Source organism: Clytia hemisphaerica, unplaced genomic scaffold (genome assembly GCF_902728285.1).
Source record: "Clytia hemisphaerica strain Z4C2 unplaced genomic scaffold, Clytia hemisphaerica genome assembly, whole genome shotgun sequence".
NCBI classification, from domain to species: Eukaryota; Metazoa; Cnidaria; class Hydrozoa; order Leptothecata; family Clytiidae; genus Clytia; species Clytia hemisphaerica.
Window position 1 is genome coordinate 1240459 of NW_027104057.1, and position 21457 is coordinate 1261915.

Here is a 21457-nt window from a genome sequence, read left to right on the forward strand (position 1 = left end):
AATGACAAGCAATGACAATGAATAACTGCTATAACATGTTTCGATGAAATCAAATAACTCCAATAAAGAACTAAATTAGTCTAGTTGTCAAGCCCTTTTTTAGACAAATACATTCATCTACTACCAAGTTTTTATCACAAAACATTCATTATGTACATTATACGTTCAGCAACATCTACTATGTAATGAATGAATAAGCCAGTGAAAGGAGGAAAGTCATCTCATTGCGGAACAGTTCAATTAGAATATGAGTTATCCTTGGCGACAAAACAACTCTTTTAATAGGTTGCTAATTACAAACAAAGAAATCAATTAATAAGCTTTTAATTAGCATTCCCATAACAGCAGGTCATTGAATAATTATTAATGGTCTGATTTTATGACAGGTTTATAAACTTGCTCTAAACTGGAGGAGGGTGGGTACTCAGGCTTAATGGGTGTCGGACCATAAGGGTCCCCATTTTAACACCCTCGAAAGTCTTTCTAAGAGTTAGAAAATCCATTCATTCTCTTGAAAAGGTCCAAAATTCACGAAAATTCCCCCTCCCAAAGGATCGCTTAAAACTTATCTAAGCTCTTTTACTTTATCATCACGACCCCCCTCCCCCCAATAGTATTAAACTAACTAAGTATTGATAACCTACAGTAATTCACTGTTTAACCCAATGGACGATTCCCCGATCAATCACCAATCTGTCGGTTATAATATATCAAATCACCATCACCAAAAACTAAAAACCTTAATTTTAGCTCGGTGGACATTTGTTTTCTATCAAAATAATAAGGCTTTTTTGTCTCACCTTCACTTTCACTTTCACTTTTACATCCTTTTCTAACGTAACAGACTGAAACTCGAAGGGGACTGATTTCCCTTCCTTTTATGGCTTGAGATTTGAATTCCATTATTTTCGAGCCAGAAAATTTAGAGGGGATAGAAAAAATAGCATAATATCTAGCAATGAGAATTTATTTTTTTGATTATTTTCAGGGGGTCAAAAATTGTCAAATTATTTTGACTAAACTATTACAATTTTCGTCCGTCTTCGTGATTAGCCTGGTATCTTGACCTATGTAAAGAGATGGAAAAACAGTTTCTTGAAAACAATGGAAAAACGACTCGTCATATACCAGGTCCTTTGCCCTTAAGGGAGTTTATGTCGATTTAATAGGTTTCTTTTGTTGTCGCTTTAGAAAATCTACATAATTAGCGTGCTGTGACAAAATTCTTTGGTTTCAGGCCTAATTATGTACAAACTTTTAGGGCTTATATTTTGGATACACCTCACCTAGATACGAAAAAGTACCTATATCTTCTAGCTCAGAATTTCCTAGCGATTCTACTGATAAAACCGCATCATAACAGCACCATTTGATGGAAAGCTAGAGCTCGAGAAAATTATAATTTCATCTTGAATTTAGTCGATTTCTCACAATTTTACAAAAATCAATTTAATATCATTGCCTTAAGAATTTCTTTTGGTATACATTGGCAAAAAAACTGCTCCTTATTCTTGAAAATTGAACTAGTAATCGGCGAAAAAGGAAAAACACATTTTCATTTTTATCGTCAAATTATGTAGAAACTGTCCGATCTGTATGGCGAGCCGTCTTTTCTGGACTTTCATTCAATGACCTCATCAACGATTTTACAATAGAATTTTTGAGTGATTGAGTAATCAGAAAAGCTGTTTCCATCTCTCTCTTATCATTCCTCTGGTAATAGCATAACCCAATGAACAAAAGGTACCAGGAAAATTCCCTCTTTATGAAAGAACGATCCTTTTGGGGAATTTTTCATTATAAACACTAGATACACTACATAAGTTTAGACAGGGGTTAAAGCCCCTGTGCGTACAATTCTATAAAATAATACAGGCTAGATGAAAATATAAAACTACTTAAAATACAATCACTAGATAATTAAACATACAAAAATAAGAAAATGATAGTTTCATACAATATATTCAAAGTTAACAAAATTGTTCAAAAACATATTAGTCGAGATTGGTTTCTGGCAAGTATGGTATTCAGCAAGCTTTTTTAAGTTAGCATCAACAGCTTTTCTCAAAAGACCACTCCAGAAAAACGGAAAACGGAAAACTTCACTGAATACACAAAATTCGAATTGGATTTTTGCGTAGCTTTCGCTTTGATCCCATGTAATTTGCACGACAAAAATTCAAGTAAACAAAACAGAAAGTGACCATTGCGACAAGCAATTTTAACTTATTTTACCATTTTGGCACGCTGTATGGGTCACTATAACAGCCAAAAGCATAAAAATATAAGGCAATTGTATAATCTTATTTCTTACAATTTTTAATGCATTTACGTTTGTCGTTCACTGTGTTTACTTGATATTTTTTTTGCTTGCGTAGTTTAATGCAAAACCCGTGTATTATAAATTGACCAAAATCAAGGAGTGCCACCATTAGGTAACAAATTTTTTAAAAACTACGATCAAAGATGGCAGATATAGCTTGGTCCACGATTTATAAAGCTCAGTTCTGGTAACAGTGTTTAAAAAACATCGCGTTGGAAAGATAATTTTGATTGGGTTGAGGTGAGCTTTGAAAATAAAGAAGCGGAGAAGATTTCTTCTAATCAGGCCTATAACTTTTAACTCGCATGTTTTCTAAAATTTTGAACCTGGTTGATTTTAAATGTAAATTCAAATTTTAAATATCTCGTTCGGATCAAAACAGAATTTTTACTTTAAACACTGTTAAGATTTTTAGTCTTGTCACCAATCTCGTATCTAGAGCCACTTGCATCACAATGTTGCATTACACGGAAACCTTACAATATTAGCAATGTTTTTCATTTACATTATGTCTTGCACAACCTTATATTTAGACCTAGAAGTTCAATCTGGGCACGCCAAAACACTCGAAAACGTTAGCTCCATAAGAGTTTTTCAGCAGGTCCAGGGTGAATCCCACATCTTTATATCAGGTAAAAACCAGGATATCCCGAGGGGCTACAATCACATCTTTCTGCTCAATTCAACAAAACTCGCCTGCTTGAATTCGATATCGTTCATCAGATTTCCATGGTTACAGCGAAGCTGAACTATCATATCACCTTTTCATACAAAAATCTCTCCAAAAATCAATACAACAGGTAGAAACCACTCCTCACAATTTAGTAGCAGAATCATGATACTGGTTTCCATTCACTTCTTTTTGTTTCACTCTTTCCTTGATTCGAAGATGTATTTGTTCAACAATATCATCAAGATCGCTTTCAGTGAGAGGAGAGTCCATTAGAGCATTCATCGCGTCGCCGTTGTCGTGTTTCGCCGCTAAAAATAAAGAGAAGTTGATATAACGCCTTTTTACTTAATGGAACTTTCCCTATTGCTCGTGCGTAGGACTAGCCTACACAAAAGACAGGCTTGTCGGCCTTGCTCTTAATCTATGGACGGCACCACTAGTGACCCCCACGCCTACGCCTAAGAGTAGTGCGCATATCCTGAAGAGTAGATGTTTTACGCTCGGAGCGAAAGAAGATAGTACGTAGCCTAAAGAAAAGCCTAAATATCTCAAACTAGTGATGAAGAGACGTCGATACATGTTCCTGAAAATGGCGTATTATTTTTACAAGAGACGTTTACCTAATCTATGTCACTGAAAAACAGTAGGAGTCGATGTCAGACCAGTTGATCCCTTAGAAAACAAAGAACTGCCACTATAACTACTAAGCCACGAATAGTCACTTGAGCAAAAGTTATTTGAAACCAGTGAGGGCCCTGCTAGACCTCCTACATAGAGGACTGGTTGCTACCAACTGTAATGTTAAATTCTTTTTAATATACCGTAAGTTGGTCTAATGTCGACATCCGTCTTCTAATTTCGACACCCTTCTTTAAAGATAGGAACAATAGAAACTGAGGAAGGTCGGAATCGCTGATTGACTTTGATTAGCGCGATGATAGGAAAAAATCTTTAGTCTATCAGTGATTTCGACCTTCTTATTATTCCAATCTATAAAGAAGGATGTCAAAATTAGAAGACAGATGTCAACATTAGACCAACTTACGGTACGTGGTAAATGAAAGGAAAGAGCGTGAGGGAACTGGGTTCAAGTTTACTAGGAAGGAATGACGTCAAAATGTCAGAAGTCATTGCATTGATATTCTCAGAGTTGAGACATTATTTCCTTGTAAATTCATCACCAGTCTCTTAGTACCTGACTGCGCTGCTAAGGGTTCTGGAGAAAAGTTATATTTAAATACCTTTCATGCATTGACGAGTGAAATATTTGATAGCCAGTCCGACCAATGTAATAACGATTGTTATGATGACGAGAGAGATGATAGTCAACACCAACATTCTGGTGGAGTTAAAGTAGTCAGTGGAATCTGAAGCGGATGCGTCTAATTGCACTGGATGCTATGAACGGTAACAAAAAAAGATTTATTAGAATTTACTCCATAGTACTAACAGTTGGAGTTACTTTTATAAGCAAGGGGTAATTTTCATTTCTAATTGTAATTGATGTTGAGAACGGTAACAAAACAAAGATTTCTCAAACTATTTCAATAGTTTCCTTTATTGGCCCAGCGCTAGCGAGTGGGCCTTTAATGAGAGTCTCACTATTTTTTTGTCCGTGTTTCCTTCTGTCTGTCCGTTTTGGTAGAAACGGCGCTTAATACCAGTACCACACTTTTGCCGTCTGGACCGTCTGGACAGGGAAAAGCTTGCTAAAGTCGGGTACTGGCTAAAAAAGATATATTTTCTGATTTCGCGCTCCTTAAACAACAAATGTTTTCAAAACAAAACAAGATGGCGGTCGAAGCGAGGAAATTGATTCGTGTTGATTCATACTTTCTTGAAACATTTTCTTTGCTTTAGAGACTTTCAAACCAAAGAAACCTTTTAGTGATTTTTCTTTGTAAACCTTTTTCAACATTCTGTCATATCTTATAGTTTTTGCTCAAGAAGTTTTCATAAAGCTTTAGGGGTGAAAATTCTACCTTAAATCACTGTCATTTTTTAAGTTTCTTGTTTTCAAAAAGACTTTATTTTTAGGAAATAATTGCTTCTAATATAGAAATAAATAAACTGAAATGTGTAAATTTAAATAAGACACAATGTTGCTTCTGGATCTGTCGCTGTTAAACAACGGTCAGTACAGTGACAGTGGGACGTGGCTTGATTTTCAAACTCGACAACGTACTCGACACAGAATTATTTCAAGTAAACTGATTCTGGAATTTGTTAATGAACACTAAAATGGAGTTAATGTATAAATTGGAACAAGATTGGAACTTTTTCCATGATGCTACGTGTGAAAATGGTTATTTCTGGATCTGTCTCGTTTAACGATTGGTGGCTTGATTTTTCAAACACGACACACAGAATTATTTCAAATATATATACCGATTCAAAATGGAATATGGCAATGGAGACTAAAATGCAGCTCATGTGTAAATTTGAACAAGATTGGAACTTTTTCCATGATGCTACGTGTGAAAATGGTTGTTTCTAGATCTGTCTCGTTTAACGAATTAGTGGTTTGATTTTTCAAACTCGCAACACAGAATTATTTCAAATACCGATTATTAATGGATTATGGCAATGGAGACTAAAATGCAGCTCATGTGTAAATTTGAACAAGATTGGAACTTTTTCCATGATGCTACGTGTGAAAATGGTTGTTTCTGGATCTGTTTCGTCTAACGAATTGGTGGCTTGATTTTTCAAACTCGACACATAATTATTTTCAAGTCGAATTGACCTTAATGGAGGAAAGAGGGAGAAGATGAACAAAGACAATACAACAAAGAAACTCAATAAATCGATGGGGCACCATTTTTACATTTTTTGATGTTGTTTCTTATGGAAGTTGAATTTAATGATATTTTGAATTTGATTGTTTACCTTCGAGTAGAAAGTTTCGAGCTTTCAACATTCAATTCATCTTTGATTGACTACATTATGTTTCGTTTATTTTTTCACTTCCCTGTTCTAAGAAATGAAGAAAGGGAGAATTATCCTTGTCGACTTATTTTTCATTGTGTTTTGCTCGACGCAGTAAAATTTTAAATCCTTTGGCAATCCCTTTCCTGGGGGAAATTTGAAATCTTGTTAAACATTTTTTGGAATTTTTAGAAATTCCGAAATTCGCGAAAATCGCGCGCAAAAATTTCACTTTTGCTGGGCCTTCACGCCCAACGGGCTTCTTGTTTTACTATACTATATGCATAACATTTACAAGCATGAGCATATGCTCATTTTTTGATACCTAAATAATGGCTCTATCGTTTAAGAACGAGCCTGATACTATAGGGTTAGACACTTGCTTATTTAAAAAAACCTGTCTTTGTAATTTCATTTCTAATTGCAAAGGATGTAACAAAAAGAGATTCTTTTAAAATCTTATTTCCTCAGTACTGTCGTTATTAGCACTTTTGAGGACGGTGGAGTGGCTTCACCCTCTTCCCAAACCTCCGGAAGGGAACCTCCATGAAGCTTACCCCATGTCCCTCCATTGCTAACATTGCCATGACATCTCTCTGATCATCATTACTGTGAAAAAACGAATTCAAAAATTCCGTAACATTCGATTGATACGCCATTGCACCGTACGAACTGCCTGAAAAACAGAATAATTGCAGAAAAAAAATGAGTAACAGTTAAAATGAATACTGTAAAGAAAAATTAGAATTTTCTCTGTAAAAAAAAAAAGATGACATGGATAAACACTTTTTTGTCTGGGTGATAAACTTTGAAAGAAGCTTGGATATAGATTGGCCTTGAATTGACATTTGAGCTGACAGCAACGATATTATTGTAGAAGTAAGATAAAAAATGGAGCTGAGGTCCTCGTATATTACATTCGATGTCAACGTTTTCAGTATTCATATCCACACAGGGCGAACATTTCCAAGGGGGTGATTCGAGCAGAATTTCCAGGGGTCTAAAAGAGTTTTTTCATTTTCCAGGCGGATTACACAAATTTCCAAGAAATCTTTTTTGACTTGAAAAGGTTTGTCCCCTTGTATGGAAATTTTATGGAACAACCCAATAATAAATGATTAATCGTAATACCTGACATTTCCATGCGTTTATAGAGCGAAAATTTCTGTCCTTCTTCTGCGTCTTCTACTAAATGTTCCATGTAGTAATTTGCAATGTTCTCGTCCAATGCGATCGCTGCAAAATTGTGCGTAAATAAATCTTTGATACAAATTTTCTGTTTTTAGGCTTAAAGTCCATTCACTTTAAATGTGTACTCTTTTTTCTATCATATGGAAACCTAGCCTGATTCGCAGAAATCTACAAAACCACATGTAATATATAAGGAGCACAAAGTCTTGTCATTGGATGCCAGTAGCCTTATGGAAACCAGCTTCAATGGAAGACGTCTAATTACGTTGACATACTTTCCACACGACAGCAAAAGGAGTGTACATTCAAGCTTTGCGAATGGACTTTATAGTACATATACGAAAAATCTTGTCGAAGACAAGGTATATGGGGGTCTTCAATTCACACACTTTGAATAAAAAGTTAGGTTGAAGGATGAGAATGAAAACGTTTTTTTATTTTCCGAACCAATCTCTGAAGTTACATAAAATAAAGGGAAAATACAGGTATCTTCAATGAAATACCGGCTGTATCGAGTACAGGAATACAGGAAAGTCGGCCTTTTAATACCGGTCTAACTGTCATTTTTTCAGTCAAATACTGGATACCGGTCATTGTTAACCGGTTACTTTTTCAAAGAGGGCTACACGACTTTTTGCACAATGCAATTGGTTCTTTTCGCATGACGACGGGCCTACACTGTCCAGAGTTGCATAATGCATTCTCTGAAATCCACATAAAGAATATTCTTAATAATTTACCTAAATCAATCCTTATAAAATCAAACTTTCGAAGAATTTTTACCGTCAACTTTATTCTTTGCTAAGGCCTTGTTGATTTGCCCAACATTGTCGAATTCTAAATTGAATACAAAGGGTAAAATGATAGATACATTTTATACTAAAGTAATTTGTCTGAAGAAATGAGGTTTGTTGTATCTTTTAATCATATAAATAGATTATTACCGTTTGTCTTCCCACCCCCAAAACCAATTTTGATGGGGAAATGTTAGGAAGGTGCTCTATTTGGGTGAGAGGGGAACTTGTAGATAGAAAAGGGTCACGGGACACCAATTCTGATCACGATTATCGTTACTTCATTGAAGAAAGTTCTCACTAAGGAAGTCATAATGTCGTAATAGCTTATTCACCCTCTGGAAATACTATGGACTTACGGATAGGGATGCCATTGGTTTTGATGGTTGCGATTTGTCCGATGGTGGTCGTGTTTAACACCGCAATCTGAAAATACAAATATCATATCAGGAATCCATCGTGAAATTTACGGTTGGCAATTTTATATCTAGTTTTTCGAGTCGATAATTAAAGGTATGCTAATATCAAAGAGTTTCCTTCAAACAGATTCATATCTCTCAAGTTGGAGATCGCGGATAAAAATCAACCATCCACGTTTCGAATTGTAACAATACTGGTCATTGCCAATTTTGAAAAGATGAATAAATTTCAGCAACTACAGTCTTGCTAATGCACGAGACTCCCCAAGAGACCTTGGATCTAACCTTCTTTTGATAAAGGACCACTTCATGTGAGGCCATGACGGCATTGGTGAGAGCAGAAGTCAGTGAAGCAGTGTACATGGAAAACAATACATTTGAAAGAGACTCTAAGGGACATGGGAACCAACCTTCTTTTGGTAAAGGGCCACTTCATGTAAAGCCATGACAGCATTAGTGAGAGCAGAAGTCAATGAAGCAGTGTACATGAGAACAATGCATTTTAAAGAGACCTGGGAACTAACCTTCTTTTGATAAAGGACCACTTCATGTGAGGCCACAATATTTTTATATACTTTTTCAGCTTAATCTACTTCTTTTAGCGGGAGATATCGACCCGATATCGAATCCAACCCGGGGCCGAGCTGGGCCGAGAGAGAAAGATAACACCTTATCAATTTCTCATTGGAATCTAAACAGCGTTTGGGTTGATAAATTTTCAAAGATTGCTCAAATTACTGCCTTTCTGAGTGCTCATAAGTTTGACATCTTCTGTGTTGGTGAGTCGTTTCTTGATTCCTCTATCGAGAGCGATGATTCGAGGTTGAAGATAGAAAATTATGAGTTGCTCAGATGTGATCACCCATCTAACTCAAAAATGGGTGGTGTTTGTCTTTATTATAGAAGGGATCTTTCTGTTGAGAGAAGGCCTGAGTTGTCTTCTCTTGACGAGTGCCTTGTTTGTGAGGTTAATTCTGGTTCGAAAAAACTTCTTCTTTGTCTTCTCTACCGAACTCCTAGTCAAAATGCAGAAGAATTTTCTGCATTTAAACAAAAATCGGAGGAAACTATCAGAAACATTTATGATGTTTCTCCTACTTTAGCTATTTTCCTCGGTGACTTTAACTTAACGCAAGAAACTCAGTTTGGTGGATGGTGACATTACAAATTCTCAAGGAGAGGACATTAGCGAGTTAGCTTCACAATATGGGTTACATCAACTAATTGATGAGCCGACTCATCTTCGTCCTGGGTGTTCTCCTTCTTGCATTGATCTTATTTTTTCATCTTCGCGGACTCCTATTTTAGATTCCGGGGTTTTACCTTCACTCAATCCACGTTGCCACCACCAGATACCCTTCGTAAAACTAAACTTTCGAACTATATTCCCTCCAGCTTATAAACGCAAGATTTGGGACTTATCTCGTGCTGATGAGAGGGGAATCGTGCTTGCCCTGAATGCCATTGATTGGGAAACCTCCTTTCTGGGACTCAACGTAGAAGATCGTGTTGCCCTACTCTCTGAATATATACTTAATATTATTTCTAATTTTGTTCCAAATAAAACCATCACCATCAGAGACAAAGATGCGTTATGGATGACTCCTGAGATTAAGCAGATGCTTTTGGATAAGGCTAAGATATATCGTCGTTGGAGAAAATGGGGAAATCCTTTAGATGGTCAGACACTTGATGACATGGTTGACAGGTGCAGATTGGCCATCAAGACTGCCAAAGATAGTTATTTTTCTCGTCTTGGCAACTCTTTAAATGATCCAAACATAGGAAGTAAGAAATACTGGTCTACGCTGAAGCAGTTTCTGAACGTACGTAAAACCCCGAAAATTCCACCTATTCGAAATGAAAGAAACGTCCTTGTAAGTGATGTTTCTGAGAAGGCCGATATTTTAACTCTTTTTTCTCAAACCAATGCTCACTTATCGATACTGGTAGTGTTTTGCCACCTGAACAATTTCTTACTAACTCTAGACTGGGATAATCTTGTATTTGAAGAAGAAAAAAATCGAGTCTATTATTAATTCTTTGAATGTTAACAAGGCCATGGGTGGGATAATATTTCTACTCGTATGGTCAGAATCTGTGGTAAGTCTCTAGTAAAACCTTTGCTTAGCATATTCAATCTTTCTATCAACTCTGGCATCTTCCCATCACAGTGGAAGAAAGGTAACGTGGTTCCTGTCTATAAAAAGGGAGACAGGAGCATAGCCAAAAACTACAGACCAGTGTCTCTTCTTCCTGTGTTTGGAAAAATATATGAAAAGTGTATTTACGATACACTTTACAGGTATTTTGAAAACAATAACTTATTTTCTCCTTGTCAGTCTGGTTTTCGGGAGGGGGATTCCTGCATTTCTCAGTTGTTATCCATAACGCATGATATTTATACAGGGTTTGACAAAGATCCTTCTCTAGATACCAGGGGGGTGTTTTTAGATATTTCAAAGGCATTCGATCGGGGTGTGGCACGATGGCTTACTCTTTAAACTCAAATCTTATGGGGTGACTGGACCGTTGTTTTCCTTAATTCGCAGCTTTCTTAACGATAGGCATCAGAGAGTTGTGTTAAATGGAAAAACATCTGAGTGGAAGCGAATCAATGCTGGGGTACCTCAAGGCTCGATTCTTGGTCCATTGTTCTTCTTAATTTATATTAATGATCTTCCAAAAAACCTTGAGTCAAAACCGAAGATCTTTGCTGACGATACCTCTTTATTCTCTCTTGTGATTGATCAACTCTTGAGCCTTGAAGTACTTAACAGAGATCTCTCCAGGATAACTGACTGGGCTCATCAATGGAAGATGTCTTTTAACCCTGACCCATCTAAGCAAGCCATTGAAGTCTATTTTACCTGTAGACTCACTCCTCCTAATGCTCCAGTAATCTCCTTTAATAATTCTAATATCGCGACCAGTGAGTACCAGAAAACATCTTGGTCTAATCTTAGATTCAAAACTTTCTTTTGATCGCCATCTAGACGAGAAGATAAAAAAGGCCAATAAAGGAATTGGTCTTATTAACCGACTTCGCAAGGATGTGCCTAGGAGATCTCTACTAACCATTTATAAATCTTTCATTAGGCCTCATCTTGATTATGGTGATATCGTATATGACCGCCCGGGAAATGCTACCTTTGTGCAGAAGCTTGAATCTATTCAATATAATGCCTGTTTAGCTATAACAGGCTGTTTTCGTGGAACGTCTCAAGAAAAACTATATTCAGAACTTGGTGTTGAAAGTCTTGCTGACAGGCGCTTTGCTAGAAGAATGACATTCTTCTATGGAATTATTAACAATTTAGCCCCTTCGTATTTACGTAACTACCTGCCAGTAAGACTTACAGCACCAGGTGGCCTTAGAACAAGAAATCCTATTTATCTTCTTAATATACGAACTGAGCGTTTCCGTAACACTTTTTTTCCGTACTGCATATCTCAGTGGAATGTTCTGGGAGGTAATATACGAGATCTACCTTCAATTAAAACTTTCAAAAAAGCAATCTATAAATTTTTGAGACCCAAGCAATCTCATGTTTTTGATGTTCCTGACATTCAAGGAGTGATCTTTCTTAATCGACTTCGGGTCGGTTTCAGCCATCTCAACGAGCATAAATTTAGACATGGCTTCCGCGACACTTTAGACCCTTTCTGTGGTTGCCGAACTAACTCTGTTGAAAACACTCAGCACTTTCTTCTGCACTGCTCTATATATTCCCATGCAAGACAATCTTGGTTCGACAAACTTCAGACCCTAGGCATTATTTTTCATCCGCCGCTTAACCCTCCTTTTTTCTGTCGGCTTTTATTATATGGGGATGAAAGTTTGACTTCAAATCTAAATAAATCTATTGTTTGTTCTGTTGTTGAATTTCTTAACGAAACTGGAAGGTTTAGCGGTGCTTTATTTTAGGCTTTTACCTAACAATTGTAGCTTCCTTCTCCAAGATTTCTTCTTTATTTTACTTCTTTATTTATTTTGTACATGGTCTAGTACCTCTGGCGATATAACGTTAGTTCCTAGCGGGGGGAGGGACTATATTTTATGTTTAAGTAATGTTGTGTAATATGTTCGTAGTGTACACGTGTTTTTGTTTCAATAAAGAAAAAAAAAAAAAAAACAAAAAAAAAAAAGAAAAAAAGGTGAAAGAAGTCAAAACATGCATTTTAACAGAACTAACCTTCTTTTGATAACCATTCATGTGAGGCCATGACAGCATTAGTGAGAGCAGAAGTCAATGAAGCAGTGTACATGGAAAACAATGCATTTTAAAGAGACCTGGGAACTAACCTTCTTTTGATAAAAGACCACTTCATGTGAGGCCATGACAGCATTAGTGAGAGCAGAAGTCAATGAAGCAGTGTACATTGAGAACAATGCATTTGAAGAGACCTGGGAATTAACATTCTTTTGATAAAAGACCACTTCATGTGAGGCCATGACAGCATTAGTGAGAGCAGAAGTCAGTGAAGCAGTGTACATTGAGAACAATGCATTTTAAAGAGACCTGGGAACTAACCTTCTTTTGGTAAAGGACCACTTCATGTGAGGCCATGACAGCATTAGTGAGAGCAGAAGTCAATGAAGCAGTGTACATTGAGAACAATGCATTTTAAAGAGACCTGGGAATTAACCTTCTTTTGATAAAGGACCACTTCATGTGAGGCCATGACAGCATTAGTGAGAGCAGAAGTCAGTGAAGCAGTGTACATTGAGAACAATGCATTTTAAAGAGACCTGGGAACTAACATTCTTTTGATAAAAGACCACTTCATGTGAGGCCATGACAGCATTAGTGAGAGCAGAAGTCAGTGAAGCAGTGTACATTGAGAACAATGCATTTTAAAGAGACCTGGGAACTAACCTTCTTTTGGTAAAGGACCACTTCATGTGAGGCCATGACAGCATTAGTGAGAGCAGAAGTCAATGAAGCAGTGTACATTGAGAACAATGCATTTTAAAGAGACCTGGGAATTAACCTTCTTTTGATAAAGGACCACTTCATGTGAGGCCATGACAGCATTAGTGAGATAGAGCAGAAGTCAGTGAAGCAGTGTACATTGAGAACAATGCATTTTAAAGAGACCTGGGAACTAACATTCTTTTGAAAAAAGACCACTTCATGTGAGGCCATGACAGTATTAGTGAGAGCAGAAGTCAGTGAAGCAGTGTACATTGAGAAAAATGCATTTTAAAGAGACCTGGGAACTAACCTTCTTTTGGTAAAGGACCACTTCATGTGAGGCCATGACAGCATTAGTGAGAGCAGAAGTCAATGAAGCAGTGTACATGGAAAACATTGTGATTCCAATGGCAATCCAAACGATGGCGAAAACTCTGGCTACAACGCTTCGTGGCGATTTGTCTCCGTATCTGAAAAGAAGATGGAGTGACAGTTTAGTAATACAGTAGAGTCTTTATAACTCGAACCTCTTTAACTCAAATTCCTCGTTAACTCGAACAAGTTTGCTGGTCCTTTCAGTTAGCAATGCCCTATAAACCTTACTCCATAGCTAGAAATTTCTTTTACTCGGACAATTTAGTCCACTGTATCAGTTTTGGTTTTTTAATTCTACAGCTTTCCATATATCTCCCTCTATAATTTCCTAGTCCAAAGTTTGGGAGCCTTGTTGCGTTCTATTCTACTTCCGAAACTTGAGCTGAAGTTTCAAATTGAACCTATTTTCTCCAACTCAAATAATTATACACAAAGGGGTGCAGTTTCAAACTTACCCAACTGTAGTCATGGAAACAAAAGCCCACCAAAATCCTTCAAACGGTCCTCGAGGGAAAGTGTTTGGAAATTCACTTTCATTCCATTTTGTATCCTATGCAAAAAATAATTATAAGAGTTTTCGTGATATGAAGAAGAGAGTACACCGATTATCCCAATCGACAAAATTCCTTTTGATAGGATTAAGAAAATGTTAAAAAATCTATGTTGGTAAAATTCAGGATAGAGCTTAGTATTTTAAAGAAGAAGTTCATTCAGAATTTTACTTTGACAAATCAAGAATGTCAATGCATTAATCATTCATTCAAAAAAAGTTATATGTACATTATTCAGCAAAACTGAGGAAGAAAATTTGTCTTACCAGCAGCCAGATGGCGACACCAGCAGTCAAAGCCATAACAAGAGCAATGATAAACAGTGGATAGGTGTTTAATACGGAACGGGAGATAGTTCGGACCATTTTATCCGGATCGTGTTTGATAGGTTCCCCAAAGAAGCTAACAGCTTGGATTTCCAACATGTGGATAAAATAATGGCCGAAGAATTCAGTGTTGCTGATCGAGGTTTGTACTGGAATTACTAGGTCTGTGTTTTGATAAAACTTATCGAAATGATCGTATGGGCCTTCGTATTTGACGGAGTTACATCCGAAACAGCAAGACTCCAAAGCATATTGAATCATTGCTGAAAAATAACATTGGAAAGATATTTCATGAATGAAAATTAGGGGAAGATAGAGAAAGAAGACCTCCCAAATTCATGATGTTCATTAATTTTAGGCAATTTTTCACTAGCTTAAATTTCAAAAAATAGATGTCTGCAAACGTCATTTTTCCTATATACAATGTGAAAGAAATAATGAAGCCTTTAGGAAACCATATGTACGACAAAGCGGTGGTTAGCTAAAAAATAGGTAGAGCTCGGCGAAGTTTTTGCATCGCGTTCAAAAAAGAAATATTTTTGTAGAGGGTAGAAAGAAACAACTTACTTGGTAGAATTCCGGAAACTTTCCCATCTTCCAACATGACATACGGTGGGTGCAGACTGTAGGCTACAGTGTAGTTCTTGCCACAGATCGGATTCGATCGGATAATATCTTTACAAGTGCCGACTAATTTTGAGATTTGATGTCGATATTCAAATCGATTGGTGCACTTAATCCTTCCCATGTTATGGTCATCATCATCACCAAAGCAATGTGACGGATTGAATTGAGTGAAAACCAAAAGAACACAAATATACGACCAGTGCATTTTGTTAACAAGTGAATCTACATAAAAATCTGAGAGACAAAAAAATACATAATATAATCGAATGAAATTATAAGCGGATACTAAGTAGAGTGTAGTCCCTTTAACTCGAACCTTTATAACTCTAACATTTCCTTAACTCGAACAAGTTTTCTAGTCCTTTCAATTAACAATGCCATATGAACCTGACTCCATATCTCGAAATTTCCATAATTCGAACTGATTTGCACTCCCCGTGTTTATTCGAGTTATGGAGACTGCAATCGTATGAAATAAAAAAGAAATTATAAAAGGACTGGAGAGAGTTTCGAGTTCACTACTGAAGCCCATTCGCTTTAAGTATGTAGAATCTTTTTTGCTACGATGTGGGAACCATATCAGCGTAATTAGAGTAACTCCTTGAAACTGATTTTCACATGGTTGCATAGAGAGGTGCACACTTAAAAGCGTATGGGTTTTAAGTAGAAGTAATATTTCAGTATTTCCTAATAACTAGGACTAGAACCCCGGGGGGGAGGGGTACTTAGGCAAATGAAGGGTACGGTATGTGCCACCCTTAAGGGTACCTTTTTTGGATTTCCAAAGCCCCGCTAAGGGTCGCAAAAATCAGAAAATCAAATTTCAGTCCCACTAAGGGTAGGAAAAATAGGAAAATTTCAACTTTTTACCCCCGAAGAGACCGAAATTTGGTCAAATTTGTCCCGCTAAGGGTCGTAAAATTCACAACATTCTCCTTTGGTTTCTCCTTTTTAGGCCCGGTAAGGGTCCGAGGGTCGAAAGTCGGGCGGCACCCCCCCCCCCCGTCAACTCGCAACCCTATTTCCCCCTCCCCCCGGTAATAGAATTAACTAGTAAAATCTTTGTCAAAGTTCCCCGTTCGTAAAACTAGTCTGCACGTTAAAAACTTTTTAACATCTTTCTCGGAAAAAAGTCTACCATTTTCACAAAGAGAGATTCCTCATTGTTTTTCACAAAATGTGAGTGTGTGCAAATCTGTGTGTGAAATTGTTGACTGTGCATCGCAACTACCCAACTCAAAACTGATAGCAGACAGATAATCAATTACCATTATTTAAATGCGACCCTAATAATTACCGCGTCCCTACTAGCAACACTTAATTTGCTTCATATGAAATTAGGGAGTATCCCTCTTGTAATATATATGATGAAGAGTGAGTTGTAATTTGTGGTTCTTCTCAACTTTTGGTGGCGCCAGGGAGGGGGTTTAACATATTAAGACCACGATTTGCGTGACACGATCACTACAAGGAAGTGCAAAGATAGTTTCTTTGCGGAGATGGAACGCTTCGAATGATCTCCACCATGGGGGATAATTATAAAGAGAGTTTTAAAACTTGGACTTTTAAATATTCTTAATTCGTCGGTTAAGAATGGAGGGATTAAACGACAAGGCGGTCGCTTTTAAGTATCTTATTTATTTCATAAAGACAGTCAGGGTAAAAGAAATGACATAAAAATGTTCACAAACAAAAAGAAATCATAAATCATGTTTGTTTATCCCTCGAAAGCGAAAAAAAAAACAAAAAAAAAAATGAGCATGGCTTAAGCGAAAACAGATAAATAAAGGCAGCATCTCTCAAATGTTGCCCAAAAAAAAGACAAACAGCTGACGCTTAAAGGAACTTTACAATAAATTCCGATCAAAGACGGCGGGTATAGGTTAGTCCCTGAGCGACCGTAGTGCAGTGGTAGAGCATCAAGCTAAGGTGCGCAAATTGTGGGTTCGACCCCAGCCGGGTCATCCGAAAGATTCCCAAACTGGTACTTGATGCCTCTCTGCTTGATGCTCAGCAATTAAGAGAAGGAACACCGGTGGAGTGTGGAGAAAGTCCAGGAGAAAGAGTGGCGCCCTCCCCTACCTTCTGGTAGATAGCTATCAAAAGAGGAGCCTTCGGGTCGCCTCCGTCTGCGGTCGAAGACTTACTACTTAAAGCTTGGTCCAGGGTTAATCAGGATCAGTGAATATGACCTGTTTCTTGATCAGAGAGTTTTCGGTTCTCGAGAACTGGTTAAGCCGACCCTCAAGAGTACTTCTTGTGCTGCAAAGTTGATATTTTCTGTCACCTCATACTGCTACATAACATCAGATACAAATTTCATCTTTGCTAGTACACTGAAACTAGAACTACTTCACAGACAACAGGGTCATTAGATGAACCATTCATGATGTTTACGACGTTTAGCGTTTTATACGGAAGTACTCAAATAAGTCGGTCTTTTTTCTCTAGTTTTATTGTTTAAATAAAAATTTAGCGGTATTTTTTGGGTACTTTCGTATAAAAATATACGTCATGAATTTTATGAATCACATACTCAAGTTTCCTCAAATACTAGTCTAGGTTGACTTGAATGAACTTGTGTACAACATTGAGGATTGAAAACGACTCAAACAACGGAAAAGGACTCAAAAACAACTAAATTATAAAACCACATACATCTGTACTACAGCCAAAGCCATCCTGCGTGGTACAGATTTGTTTAACTGTACTTCAGTAGAATCTCTGTAACTCGAACCTCTATAATTCGAATGTCTCCTTAACTCGAACAAGTTTTATTGTCTCTTTAGTTAACAATGCCTTATGAACCTAATTCAATATCTCGAAATTTCCATAATACGAACTGATTGAGTGTTCGAGTTATGGAGATTCCACTATATTTAATCTCTACCTTTCCAACGATAAATGCAATTTCCGATTTCGTCTGAACAAACTAAACAAATTTCTTAGCAATTCGTGAGACACATCATACCACAGTGATAGTTTACTCACTAATGACATCCGTTTCATTAGCCTCACTCAAATAAAACCATTTTATGTTTGTCCGATGACCATTTAAAAAGGATCGAAATATAAAATGCTAATATGATGAAGTTTATAAGAACATCAAAGAGGATATACATCCAGTCTAATGTATGAAGTGTGTAGATATGAGGCTGAAACTTAAGTTACCGAGAGTGCTAGAACTTGCGAAAATAGACTTGCAAAGACAAAGATGAGGGCAATAATGTCTTCTTCTTAAAAATATTTTGTGTTTTTTAGATAACCTGCTCTTATAAAGCTTCCACCCACTTGATTGACCTTTTTAAATTGGAATTATACACGCGATAAGACCATAGGGATAGATATTGCTGACTTATTGTAAACCAAACTAAAAGCTAAACACCTTAAACAGCCCTGCTGGGTACGAAGCTCCCGACTGTTTACTGAAAACGACCTCTTCAAAAGGTGTATAGGTTTGTTATAGTTTTTCGCTCAGCAAGACTTTGTTTTTTTAACAAGATACCTCCGTTTTGCTCATTGATGCTGGTTTGAATACTTGTACAGTTCGATATTTTTTTTCTGAGGGGTTTTATGTATGGTAATGCAAAGATATAATGGACCGTCTCCAGAATAAGAGCTTCCTACAACCTATATTAGTGGAGTCTCCATAGCTCGAGCACGCACAGGGAGTGCAAAGCAGTTCGAATTATGGAAATTTCGAGATATGGAGTAAGGTTCATAAGGGATTGTTAACTAAAGGAGTAGAAAACTTGTTCGTTTTTAGAAGTCATTCGAGTTGTAGAGAGTGGGACCTTCTTTCTATCCAATATTATACGACTCATTCTATCATTATTTTTATCCATAAAACTTTGGCAGTATCCCACTTAAGATATCTATCATACACTACTACTGCTGCAACATTATTGGCTACCCATGGGAAAGTGAAATTAAGAAGTGGGCGCTTTCACCGTTGGTAATTGACTTGCTGTGAAAACTGCTGTTCTATGATATCAGATGCTGAGATATTGCTGTCTCAGTGTCTTAATTTTCTGGAATCAATATACTTCACTGTGATACCAAATAAAAGATGGACAGATTCAGATTACCCTTAACAACATCCAGTTGTAAACCAAACGAGGGTCCGTAACTTCACAATCTCTTTTATATATTTGTAGACTCCTCTCGTACGTTAAAAAACCCTTTAACAACTTCAGTAGCGGCCGTAGCATGAAGGTAGAACATCCAACTACGGTGCGCAATGTTGTGGGTACAATCCCTGGTCGGGCCATACCAAAGATTCCCAAAATGGTACTTGATGCCTCTCTGCTTGATGCTCAGTAATTAAAGAGACAGTCTAAGGGTAAGTGGAGAAATCCAGGAAAAGGAGTTGCGCTCTCAACTACCTTCGGGTAGACAGCTAGAGAAAATTGAGCCTTCGGGTCGCCCTCGACTGCGGTTGCAAACTTACTTACTAATAACTTCTCAACGAGAAATCAGAGATTCAGACGTTCTCATTACTGACATCTATTTACCTTATACCTAATCATTGCTGTATTGAAATAAAAACACTTGTGATATACATATACGTTATCGATAAAGATAACTCTCTTCTTGAAAAAGCACATTTTTATGTTAAATTTCTATTTCTAAACCTTTCTATCAATCTTAAAGTTTTCACCAAGATGGTCACGTAACCTCTCATATCATTGAAGTTTCAGAAGTTTTGAAAGAAATCTGGGTTGATATAATAATATGATTTGGATAATAAATAAAGATAAAGATAAACTCATAGACTTTTTAAAATATCATGTTTTGAGATAAAATTTTTAGGGTTAAGGCTAAAATCAAACTGGAGGATTTATTTTCTAAAGGAAATGTAAAGGAGGAAAAATTGAATTTAGTATGTTTTCATTTGGAGCTAGTGATATAAACTTCGTGTCCTCTTGACTGTTCAGAAAGGACACACAAGAGACAAGTCTAACTAACTTTAAAAAATGATTCTCTTAAGGACTTGAAATCTCTATACAAAGTCTTTTCAATTTTTTTTGACAGGCTGTTGATATCGATTTAGCCCATCGAGTACTACATGTTTCAAGCTCCCCTCTCCGTGGATCTATTTTAAATCGAAGATTTTGATACATTCCTGAATCCAGCTTGAAGATTAATATTCGGAGGTGGGCAAAATTCTGTTTAAAACTAGTGGCGGGCTACATCTCAATATATTTCTCCCGATTCAATGGTTTTTAAAACCATACGAGATTAAGACTAAGCATTGACTTAGAGAGCTTCATTATACTCATCCAGATTAAGAGAGGATTATACATCTAATTTAATCTGAAATTGATCAGATTTTGTTTTTCTCATCCTCTCATCATATCTCTAACACAAACAAGATTAGGAGAACATTCCATACCATTCATAATATCATGTGTCGGGTACTCGTTCGATCAGAATCGATTTTTGACGGGGTAGCCCCTCCCCCAAAAAAAAAACACTTCTAAGTCATGGCAAGACACGAAAAAGAAATACATCTCACCTTCGTAATAGACCCTAGCCTATTTTAGATTTAACTGCACAAAGACAAAAGAGAGAAATATCAATATTAAGGGAATTCATTTTTGCGAGAACTAATTTTGGCAAACATAGCAAAAATCTTGAAAATTTTAGATATTGGCGAGAACTTACTTTTGCGAATGACAGGCTATATATGTCCTGTTTTGCCTTATTTTGAGCAATTTTGATGAATTTTAGGGGTTATTTTGGCAAAATAAGTTCTCTTAATGTATTTACTGCAGTGTTTTTTGAGCTCATACAATAATTCTTGGCAAACTCAGGCCCTTGATTCACTTTTTTGATAGTACTTACGAAAGGTATCACATCCATCAAGAAAATCAAAAGTGTTGCAAGTGGCTCTGGGTAGGAGACTAAATTCTTGGACTAAAATTAAATTCTTACCAGTCGAAATTGTAAAGATTTAACAAAGTCTTTCAACCCACACTCACATCTCCGATTGCAAGCAACTTATTGAAAGAAAGTATCAAGCTTAAATATAAAGCTCTTTAGCAACTGTCAGAGGATTTCCAAACAGGGATAAGGGATAATGGGACTCCAGCTATCTGATTGCTTGTAATTAATCATACGTCATCAAAAATATGACGTCAAAATGTAGACATCACTGAACTCTCAATAATATAGGAAGGTCATCGTTAAACAGACTTCCTATTATCAATCATGATACTTTGAACTTGAAAAATCGATAAAATGATTAAAAGTTACATTTTCAACACAGAACGAAAGGAGAATTGCCAAATCAAATCTACCATACCGAGATTCAGGAGATGAGAAAACC

General features: G+C 36.8%; 2 protein-coding genes across 4 annotated transcripts; both read right to left on the reverse strand.

Moving 5' to 3' along the window:
* Positions 1-1820: 1820 nt before the first annotated feature.
* On the reverse strand, positions 1821-12946 carry LOC136812297 (uncharacterized). Of its 3 annotated transcripts, none has more exons than XM_067068791.1 (7): positions 12864-12946; positions 8269-8335; positions 7899-7952; positions 7056-7160; positions 6482-6600; positions 4238-4394; positions 1821-3304 (listed from the first exon to the last, which is right to left on the reverse strand). In XM_067068791.1, exons 1-7 carry the CDS (start codon positions 12939-12941, stop codon positions 3138-3140), a joined length of 747 nt encoding a protein of 248 aa, XP_066924892.1. In that variant the 5' UTR covers positions 12942-12946; the 3' UTR covers positions 1821-3137. The 3 variants fall into 3 exon arrangements, with proteins under 3 accessions (XP_066924892.1, XP_066924893.1, XP_066924891.1); XM_067068792.1 differs by lacking the exon at positions 12864-12946 and adding an exon at positions 8739-8811; XM_067068790.1 differs by lacking the exon at positions 12864-12946 and adding an exon at positions 8614-8714.
* Positions 12947-13485: 539 nt separating this feature from the next.
* LOC136812231 (uncharacterized) lies at positions 13486-15389 on the reverse strand. Its single transcript, XM_067068708.1, has 4 exons — positions 15067-15389; positions 14440-14762; positions 14078-14172; positions 13486-13717 (listed from the first exon to the last, which is right to left on the reverse strand). Exons 1-4 carry the CDS (start codon positions 15329-15331, stop codon positions 13486-13488), a joined length of 915 nt encoding a protein of 304 aa, XP_066924809.1. The 5' UTR covers positions 15332-15389.
* Positions 15390-21457: the final 6068 nt, after the last annotated feature.

What these genes read in the sequence shown, in the direction of transcription:
- LOC136812297 (XM_067068791.1), bottom strand. Translation starts at nt 12,941, where the DNA reads ATGTACACTGCTTCATTGACTTCTGCTCTCACTAATGCTGTCATGGCC. An exon ending in TGGTCCTTTACCAAAAGAAG is followed by an intron (nt 8,336 to 12,863) that starts GTTAGTTCCCAG and finishes TTGTATTTTCAG; the next exon opens with ATTGCGGTGTTAAACACGAC. An exon ending in TAGCAATGGAGGGACATGGG is followed by an intron (nt 4,395 to 6,481) that starts GTAAGCTTCATG and finishes TACCGTTCATAG; the next exon opens with CATCCAGTGCAATTAGACGC.
- LOC136812231 (XM_067068708.1), bottom strand. Translation starts at nt 15,331, where the DNA reads ATGCACTGGTCGTATATTTGTGTTCTTTTGGTTTTCACTCAATTCAAT. An exon ending in GTGTCGCCATCTGGCTGCTG is followed by an intron (nt 14,173 to 14,439) that starts GTAAGACAAATT and finishes TTTTTTGCATAG; the next exon opens with GATACAAAATGGAATGAAAG. An exon ending in GTTTCCATGACTACAGTTGG is followed by an intron (nt 13,718 to 14,077) that starts GTAAGTTTGAAA and finishes TCTTCTTTTCAG; the next exon opens with ATACGGAGACAAATCGCCAC.